A 9,984-nucleotide genomic window follows, 5' to 3' on the forward strand; every position below is an offset into this window, starting at 1 on the left:
GAAAAGAAAAAGAATGTCATGATCAATAATTTTATTCTTTTGTTACTTTACAAATTTGAAGGAAAGGTGCAGGTGCATGTCTATCCCACAGTACAGCTATACACGTTTGAATTGGCTTGTTGGTTATTTTTAAGCATTGAAGACTCTATCCTTGTGTCAAGGCTTTCCTCAAAATTTGATGAATTTCTGAAAGGGATGATTGGATTCCCCATCAATTTGCCCGGAACAACGTTTTATAGGGCAATGAAAGCTGCAAATGAAATAAGGAAAGAAATTAAAATGATTCTGAAGAAAAGGAAAGTGGATTCTGAACAACTTTTCCCATATGAATCGACCTAGTAGTCCTTATTTATCCGGGTAAATAATTCGATCATTTTCTTAGATTTTTGAAATATTTTAGGGTATCCTCTTCATTATTCGGGTGCGATAAAATTTACAAAAAATATCCAAATAAAAAGGGATACCGCTTCAATGGTCAAACAGAGGTGTTATGTTTTTAACCAAGATTAAATTTTTTAAATAATTTATAATCAAAATTAATTTAATAATTAATTATTAAATAAGAGTTACAATGATAAAAAATTATAAGTGAAAAAACCTTTTGAAACATATAAGTAGGACACACAAATGGCCAAACAAATTCCCACATTCCATGTTCCAATCACCCAGTTAGAGAGGGGAAAATTCTATTTTTTTTTTTTTTTGAGAATCAATGCCATTGTTTAATCTGGAATAACTCACCCAATTATCCATTTGATCGGCGGTGAAAAATATCATTTTCTAGGGTATTTTTTTTATTTCATTTATAATTTCAGTGTGGATCCAATGAGTCAGCAAAAACAAAAATGGCTTTGGTTGGTGCAAAGAGTGCAATGGTAATTAGGGTTTATCATTCTCATTCTCTCTCTAGATACCGTGTCATTTATAATCTTCTCCCTCCAGAATCCATAGTGTGATCCCTACAGACATATATGTTGTCATGAATTCCTCGGATTCAGACCAGCAACATGTTCTTCCCAATCCAACAACCAACCCCTTCATATCAAAATTCAGAAAGTTTACATTTTACGCAGTGTCCTTATTGGTTCTCTTTATAGCAATCTCGTTGGGTGTCACAAGAACAAAATACTATAAAGTTCACTACTTGAAATACTCACTCACATCACCAAACCCATTTGATCCAATCGGGTCACTCTTATCATCCCCAAAACCAGTTTCTATGCCCTCCCATTGTGTGCTATGGATGGCTCCCTTTCTTTCAGGTGGTGGGTATAGCTCAGAAGGTTGGTCGTATATTTTGGCCCTTCATAGACACAGGAAAATGCATACTTTTAGGTTGGCAATTGAGCACCATGGTGATCTAGAATCTATGGATTTTTGGGAGGGTTTGCCACAAGATATGAAGGACCTGGCCTATGAGTTGTACCAAACACAGTGTAGAATGAATGAGACCATTGTAGTTTGCCATAGTGAACCCGGTGCTTGGTACCCTCCACTGTTCGAAACCTTTCCATGCCCACCATCTGTTTATCATGATTTCAAGTCTGTGATTGGCAGGACTATGTTCGAGACTGATAGAGTGAATGAGGAACATGTAGAGCGCTGTAATCGAATGGATTATGTTTGGGTTCCTACAGAGTTTCATAAATCTACCTTTGTAGAAAGTGGGGTTGATCCTTCCAAGGTGGTGAAGATCGTTCAGCCTATTGATGTGATGTTCTTTGATCCTGACAAGTACAAGCCATTGGATCTTGCTTCTATAGCAAAGCTGGTTTTAGGTTCTGGTGTGAGGAAGAGTTTTGTGTTTTTAAGTATCTTCAAGTGGGAGTACAGGAAAGGGTGGGATGTGTTGTTAAAGTCATACTTGAAGGAATTCTCAAAGGATGATATGGTTGCTTTGTACTTATTAACAAATCCATATCATACTGACAGGGATTTTGGGAACAAAATATTGGATTTTGTGGAGAATTCTGATATAAGAGAACCAGTTAGTGGTTGGGCTCCAGTTTATGTAATTGATACACACATAGCACAAAGTGACTTGCCAAGAGTTTACAGGGCAGCTGATGCTTTTGTTCTTCCTTCCAGAGGAGAAGGATGGGGAAGACCTCTGGTGGAAGCTATGTCAATGTCATTGCCAGTGATTGCTACAAATTGGTCAGGACAGACAGAATATTTGACTGAGGATAACAGCTATCCACTACCTGTGGATAGAATGAGTGAAGTAATGGAAGGTCCATTCAAGGGACATCTGTGGGCTGAACCTTCTGAGTATAAACTTCAGGTTCTCATGAGGCAGGTGATGGATAATCTTACTGAGGCTACAGCCAAAGGCAGAAAGGCAAGGGAGGACATGATAAGACGGTTCTCACCTGAGATTGTGGCAGACATTGTTGCCGACCACATACAAAACATACTAGGGCGATAAGGACTGAAAAGTTTCTGGTTCTGTTTCTCCACAGCTGTTATGCACCAAACTCGTTTTGTAATTTGTAAGTGGACGTATTGTAGATTTCTCAAGAATTGATTGAGGCCCAACAACTTAACCACTGGAAAGTAATTTCTTTTATTAGTTAATTCTTTTTCTTTCTGAGAATTTTTATTAGAAGGCATATGCATTCATGGAAAAACACAAAACTGTCTCTCATTAAAAATATCCATCATTGTGGAACAAAATCTTGCTGTTTAGAAGGGGTTTGACCAGATAAGGGACTTTATTTATGCTTCCTCTTTCGATCAACTTGAAAGAAAAATATAATCCCTTCATTGTGCAAATTATCTGGTTTACTGAAGAGCAATGCTAGTGAAATAATAATAAAATAAAAAATCACACACTGTCCCACAATCATTGATCTATGATATGACCTTCCTAATCAGTGATTGTCTGGACAGTTTTGTGTAAAGTTGACACAATTATCCAGCAACCCATCATCATCCATTCAGGCCAACCATAGATAAATCATTACCAGTCTTCATCCTGACTTAAAGATTGATATTAATTGAAAATTTGAAAGACCCATCTATTGGCTACTTCTCTAAAAACTCTCAGGTAATGCACCCAATTTCTGTTTTGTCAGTCTAAATGTTGGAACATTTCTTTGAGATAAGAAATGTTGTAAATGTTTGGATCCTCTCTTTTTTAAGCTAAAAGCTAATTTTAAGCTAAAGCTAAAAAAAAAGCTAAAGGTTGTTTGGTGATTACATAAAAAATTTAGCTTAAAAGTTACTTAAAAACTCAAACCTCATTTCAAGAAAAGCTGATAAGAGCTTAAAAAAAAGCTCCTCTTAGGAGTTTTTGGCTTTCAGCTTTTTTCTAAGCTCTTTTTATTATAAAAGCTTTTGTAAAAACCTGTTTGGGCTACCTGAGAAGAGAAGCTAAAAAAAAGAGAATCCAAACAGGCACTTAATCTGAGTTTGCAGCTTTTGGATATGGGACTGTAATTATTTGATCTGAATCAAGTGATTGTGAATATATCACAGTTGATATAGATTAAATTGCAAACTCCTTGGAACAGTAGCCTCCAAGATGTTATTGGGATCACATTTTTCAAATGTGTCTGTTTCATGTTGCCATTGTTGAATATGATCATTTTGTCATTTTGTGACTGGTTATTATGGTAGGGGACATTAAGATGTGTCCTTGACCCATTGTTTCTGTCTCAGTAAAAGATCGCAGTTTTGAGGATCTTGTATGCTGAGCTTGCAAGATTCTGGTTGAGCCATAATTATATGTTTGGTGTCCATAGATATGTAGGGTTGTTTCAAAGCATCTAGAGTTCAAAAATAGATGTTTTTATGGTCATGCGAAATTTTGTTTCTATCTCATAAACATTAAATAGGCGGGACTATCAAATCCTAAGCACTAGTCATTATGTACACAAAAAAAAGACTTATTTATTTAATTCTTATGACACCGCACTTGTATTGACACACATTTTTAAAAAATGTGGGATGCAGATTTATAGAATCAGATGGGGTAACATGGTGTCCAAGGAGCTTCAGATATAAATAAATGTCCAATACCAGTTTGATAGCCATTTGAAAGTATCTGTGCTTCATTAGTTATACCTATGTAACACGCCATAATGGTGGATCTGGTGCTTCCTGGTCAAAAAGCTAAGCTCAAACCTGAAACAAAATGTAAAGAATGGAGATCTGATGCTCAAGCCGGACAGACAGCTACATGATTGGAGCATGAGCTGATTATGGGTGGCTCATTTAATTTTTTTGAGACTGTGAAGGTTTATTCAAATTGTGTGTACAGATTATGTACATTGAATCTTATCTATACTGAAGTGCATTAAGTACAGCTACATAACCAATTAACTATGCTACTAGACTGCCATTGATGGCTCTCAAATTTTAATCTGTTTTTCATTTCTCTGATAGAGTCAGAGTGTTTTGAATTGCTTATTGTTAACTTAATACACAGTAACAGGATTTGTTACAGAGATTTCATTTTTCTTAATACACAATTGCAGAAATTTCCTTTGTATTAACTTCATTTTTGAACTGAGTCCATGTTGTAAGTGCTCAAACCTTATTTTTTGATAAGTTCTAAATGTATTCAAAGATTTATCCTTACTTGGTAAGTACTTAAATGTGTTCTCTGCCTGGAGCTTGTGATTTGCTGTTACTTAAGATCTACTTTCAGCTTACAGTCTAGCTGGCATCTGAAAGCAGTTCCATATTCACCTTGAGATGCCGAATTCTTATTTGAAAATTCATCTGCAGCAGCTTGGATGTCTTCTTAAGTAAGTTTATTCTGCAATTCATATTGGGGTGTCTAGTTTTGCAGTTTAAGCATACAGAAGATTTTGAGCTTGAGCTTCGTTTTCTAATGCAACACCTTTTAATATGTTTAGTTGACTTCATTGTAATATGGAGCATATTTGATTTGTTGATTAAAAGAAAGTTTCAAATTGTACAAGGAAATCTCCCTCGTTTATCGTCTGGGGGTTAATGAATTTTGATAGTGTACGACATAAGCAGTTAGTGTGAGATATTGCTCTTTTCACTTGGTGGTCCTCTCTTAAAAGCAAGTTCAGTTTACACCTTTTAACTTTTGCCCATATTTAAATTAGTTTGAAAATACGCAAATGATTTAATTGAACTTCACACTTTCACAAAAGAAGGACCATTCGTTGGGTAAACTATTAAATAACTGGTAAACTGTAACGCAAATTTAAACACAATCAGTACAGAATTGTCTAAGTTTGAAGTTTCATAGGTCATTTACACCTTTTGAAACCCTAATGTCCAAGTCGTGCATAAGCCAAAATAGAAGGGTGTAGGCTAAATCACTATTTTAAAATTAAATATAGTTATAGTCCAAGATTTCTAACTTTTATGTAAACACTTACTTACTCGAAATCTCACTTATTCGATTCCATTGTGTCTTCCACAATGAAATTGGAAGAATTCGCCATGATATATCTGATCCATGCATAATATCATGAAAAATAGATACAAATTTTTGGCTACTACTTAGTATTAGTATCGGCAATAGGTCTGAAAAAGTATCTAAAAATATAAAATTTAGATATTTGTACCCTGTCGAAGTAAGGAACCACGGTATATATGTTAGGAATAGATTCCATTTTGAGAGAGTTGAAAAAGCACTCGTTGAAAAGTCTGTTTTTTGTGATTATAACAAACATATTGAACCAGTATAAAAATAATCTGTACAAGTCCTTCTATCTCCTTTAATTTTCTACTGCTTCCTCACAGCTGCGAAATTGTATCGTAAGTGTATTTTGCAAAATGCTTAAAGAATTCAAACCCCTTCTCAATACTAATTTACCAACAAGCAATTTCGTTGACAGATGGGAAGCTGAAATCTCAATACATAGTGACAAATTTCAGAACTAGCTTTAATCGATGCAATGGAGCACGATATTAATAACTCGAACCAATCATTCTAGATTTCAGGCTCCCTTCAATTGAAAACATATCAAAATTGTTCGGCACCACTTAAATAAGTTTCTCCCAAGACAACCTGTACACAGAAAATAAGAACTTCCTGTAAAATTTATTTTTGATCAAAATCTTTTTCTATTGTGTCCCTAAAGGTACATAGGATTCGCAGGTTTGTCATCACAAAATTCATTTCCATACACTTTCTGATACGAAACAATCATGTATCATGTTCATCATGGAAAAAGAATGGTCAGATGCATAGAAATACAGTAAATTGAACTCTCCGCTTGTAACTATGGCCAAGAGGAGAAAAAGAGAATATCTGTCTTGTAACACATTATTTTTAAAGCACCTACAGAATCATCCAAAGCAACTGTCATTTGGAAGCCACATCAATTTCAACAGGAATAAGATTATTGGAGATATGGACCAAACACTGCTAGGGCTTCCTTGTAGACAGGCTTCTTGAAATCCACTGCCTGCACGGAGAAGATAAACCAAGTCATATGTTGTCTATGGTACACCACATATGAATTGATTCTGGACACGTATGTAAAATGTTATCATAATCACGTATACTCACAAGCTCAATTATTTGTTCTGGTGATATCCATGACCATTCCCCAAACTCGGCTTTCTCAGTACCATCACCCAAAAGATTGATTTCTTGATCTTGCCCAGTGAACTTAAAAAGAAACCTGTGTATATCAAAGTGTCAAAAACACTATTTAGCAGAGCCAAAGAAAATATCCCTTCTTCCATGCCTTCCCAATTTCAATACCCTTTCCCCCTGCACGCACAAATTTATACACACAAGTATAGTTGAAAAGGAAAAAAAACAAAAGCATTCAGGTAAAAAAATCTTCGTTGGCTACAAATTGTTATCTGATTAGTTTTGGGTTGTCAAACATTATATAATTTGGTTGTGCGCTGTTCGTATGAGTTTTATTCCATCCAGACTGAGCATTTCCAATATCCAAATGTTTACCATTTCTGTGCCTGACCCTTCCAATCAGATCCCCACTGAATATTTAATTTCTCCCTGATTTTCGGTGGGAAGTCATAAGTTAACCAATAAGGTACCTACAACAACAAAAAACCACCAAGATGAACATTTATAACTATAGGAAAATAAAAGGAAATTTTCTTTATTTTGGATTTTGTGCAAAATGAAAAACTAAAAATATTGGTGAATGGATCAATTGACATTGATAGATCAAACTACAATGATTAGATGCAGCTGTAGAACAACTAGCAGCATGGGAAAGAGGCTGGTTATTTTCTTTGACACACTTCAAAGGCTATGAAACCTTATAGTCTCTTAATTCCCCAATTAAACCCGACTAGCGAGTATGGGGTAAGGACAATCCTTATACGCAGCCTTACTCTTGCAAATAATTGCAAAGAAACTGTTTCCCGAATTCGAACCTGTGACTTTTCAGTCACAACAAGGAACAGTTTTACCACTGCTCCGGTTCGCCCTCTAATTTTGAAACCTTATAGTAATAATTTAATTTTGAAAAAGATCATGCACAGAGATTTCATAGTTTTATTAGGACATTTTACTAAAAGAGCTGCAGACTCCTTTCTCGGGAAGGATCTTTGATTTCAATTGGAGTAATAAATCATTCATAGACCTCCACCGAACAATAAAGTTTTTGGCATAAATGTCTATTATCCATTTTGGTCCTCCAGAGAAATATGTGACATTACATCAAATCGATTATTCAAATTAAACTGCAATTCATCACAATAATTAAACCTCTCATGAAACTATCAAAGCTTAACAAAAAAGAGAGCCAAGAAAAAGTATACTCTTAATTAGATAGGAAAAACAAACTAAAAAAATTCTATTTAATGATTCAAGCATCATACCCCAATCAAATCTATAACAGTTTCCATACATATAACACCTTCAGAAGGCCTTGTCCACTTCACTCATTCCACAGACTCTTAAACAAACAATAATAAACCAGGTAGGATACATGCATATAGTTATCGAACAAAACACTAAAATCGTGTTATAAGCTGATATGGATATCCTAAAAGGGAGGAGGGATGCAACAGTATAACAACTATAATTATATCAACCAGTTATTAATTAGAATACGGAAATATGATTTGGTACTTATAAATTGCGACAACCTGTATAGAGTGAGTATGTAAATTGTGCAAAAAAAATTGTATGGAGATAACAAGTAAAGAAATTTAGAATATGCACCTCTGCAATCACTTCTGCTGAACTAACTCCTGTCTCTTCTCTTAATTCCCTGATAGCTGCATTTCTTGGATCCTCACCTTCATCAATACCACCCTAAAAGATGCCACAACAAGATGATTACAGACTCATAGTATATCATTCCTTCTCAAAAATAATACATTGTACGAAAATAAAATCATAAGCACTTTAAATTTCTTTTTTACTTTCTTTGTTTATTTAGTTACCTTTAATGCATTATTTACAACAGAAGTGAGCCTATAGTTACTCTTGCCTAAGGTTTGATTCATTAAATGCTCAATAACTACATGCATCACATAAATTTTTTTTTTTTTAATTTGAAAAAAAAGAAAGATAGGTTATATATATAACACACTGAATTGATAGGGATAGTAGGAAAAGAAGAAAGGTATGAAAAGAATGAATGACCTGGGGCATTTGCCAAGCATCGGGTCTGTCTAGCCTTGAAGCCGCGAAAATCTGCAAAAGAGGAAAATGTTCCATTATTATTAATATTAAGCTTTGGTGAAAAGTGAAGACAGAGACAGAGAAAAAGAGTGTGTGTGTGTGAGAGAGAGAGAGAGAGGTTGTGCCTTTTTTTCATTATTGATGAGACAGATACCAACGTTTCTGCGGTAACCTTCTGGAGGAGCTTCCATCGTTGCGAATGAAGAACTGCGTGGCAACGAAGAGAATTTAAGGTATTTGGAAGCGTATTTCGGGAAACGAAATGTAGCGCCAGGAGAATAGGCGAATCGGCATAAAGCCATTACGGGTAAGAAGGGCACCCACCTTTTTAGAGGCAATTTTTTATATATGCATCTTCATTTTAAAATAATATATATTGTTTTTGTGAAGGGGGCTATGCCCCATATACGAGAACATTTGTAGTAGTTCTAGCACATTTATTTCTTCTATTGAGGAGCTGTCACTTGTAAAAATAAAATAAAATTTCTTTCTCCTCCACACAAGTAAGTCAGAAAATATTTAAGTTTTATTGGCTTGGACCACTGAATCATAGATGGACCTGGAGCAGCATATTAAATATTTTCCCCAGACAGAAAATAAGCATAAAATTACATCAGAGAATATCTAACCAAGTAAATAGAGTTAAAATCAGAGAAATATAACCACATAATCTCACGGGGTGAAATTGAAATAAAATAAAGTCTTCTTTATCCAAATTCTCGAGCGGAAGATTAAGTAACCAATTCGTGCAAGCATTACCTTCTTTATATGTATGCAACAGTCGAATAGACCAATTTTGTATATAAGTCACTAAGTGAGACTCACAGGATGCATCACCTGACTTGATGAGTAGAGTGGTATCATAAGCTGAATCATTTTCTAAAATAATTTTCTTTCATCCACCTTCTCAAGCTCTCTCCAGCTCTTTCAGAATTCTCCACAATTCAACAGTAATAGCATTGCAATATCTCATCCTATAAGAGAAAGGCCACTTACCGTTCGGACCTCAAATCAGGCCACCACATGCAGCTCTATCAGGGTTACCTCTAAAAGTCCTATCAGTATTAATTTTGATCCACCTATACTCAGGAGGCACCCACCTAATCATATTCACTGGTGGGGTGTTGCCACAAATTCCCTTGGTATCTGTTTCACAAGTTGAAAACACCTCCTTAGCATACGATGTGATTACCTTCAGCTTGTACATGTTTTCTATTCTTCCTGCAGCAGCGTGAAGAAGTTCGTTTCTCTAAGTCTAAGCTTTCCAGCAGGTAACACCAAATATCAGCGCCCAAGGCATGCCGAAACAACATATAGATAATTGTTTTAAGTTTTCCATTAACCAATCCTGCAAATTCATATACAAAAAAGATGAAACA

At 35.2% G+C, this 9,984-nt stretch overlaps 2 protein-coding genes across 3 annotated transcripts; one reads left to right on the forward strand and one right to left on the reverse strand.

The window, feature by feature from the left end:
• The first annotated feature begins 895 nt into the window (after positions 1–895).
• On the forward strand, positions 896–4,326 carry LOC133306039 (uncharacterized). 2 transcript variants are annotated; one of them, XM_061506313.1, is made up of 2 exons: positions 896–2,556; positions 3,958–4,326. In XM_061506313.1, the coding sequence occupies exon 1, from the start codon at positions 980–982 to the stop codon at positions 2,426–2,428; it is 1,449 nt and encodes a 482-aa protein (XP_061362297.1). In that variant the 5' UTR covers positions 896–979; the 3' UTR covers positions 2,429–2,556; positions 3,958–4,326. The 2 variants fall into 2 exon arrangements, with proteins under 2 accessions (XP_061362297.1, XP_061362296.1); XM_061506312.1 differs by having other exon boundaries at positions 896–2,492.
• A 1,681-nt stretch (positions 4,327–6,007) lies between these two features.
• Positions 6,008–8,931, reverse strand: LOC133306036 (nudix hydrolase 26, chloroplastic). Its single transcript, XM_061506308.1, has 6 exons — positions 8,731–8,931; positions 8,567–8,617; positions 8,141–8,233; positions 6,908–7,002; positions 6,503–6,617; positions 6,008–6,398 (listed from the first exon to the last, which is right to left on the reverse strand). Exons 1-6 carry the CDS (start codon positions 8,905–8,907, stop codon positions 6,333–6,335), a joined length of 597 nt encoding a protein of 198 aa, XP_061362292.1. The 5' UTR covers positions 8,908–8,931; the 3' UTR covers positions 6,008–6,332.
• Positions 8,932–9,984: the final 1,053 nt, after the last annotated feature.

This window comes from Gastrolobium bilobum, unplaced genomic scaffold (assembly GCF_033153095.1).
Source record: "Gastrolobium bilobum isolate Gb01-03AN ecotype WA unplaced genomic scaffold, APGP_CSIRO_Gbil_v1 utg34599, whole genome shotgun sequence".
Taxonomy (NCBI): domain Eukaryota; kingdom Viridiplantae; phylum Streptophyta; class Magnoliopsida; order Fabales; family Fabaceae; genus Gastrolobium; species Gastrolobium bilobum.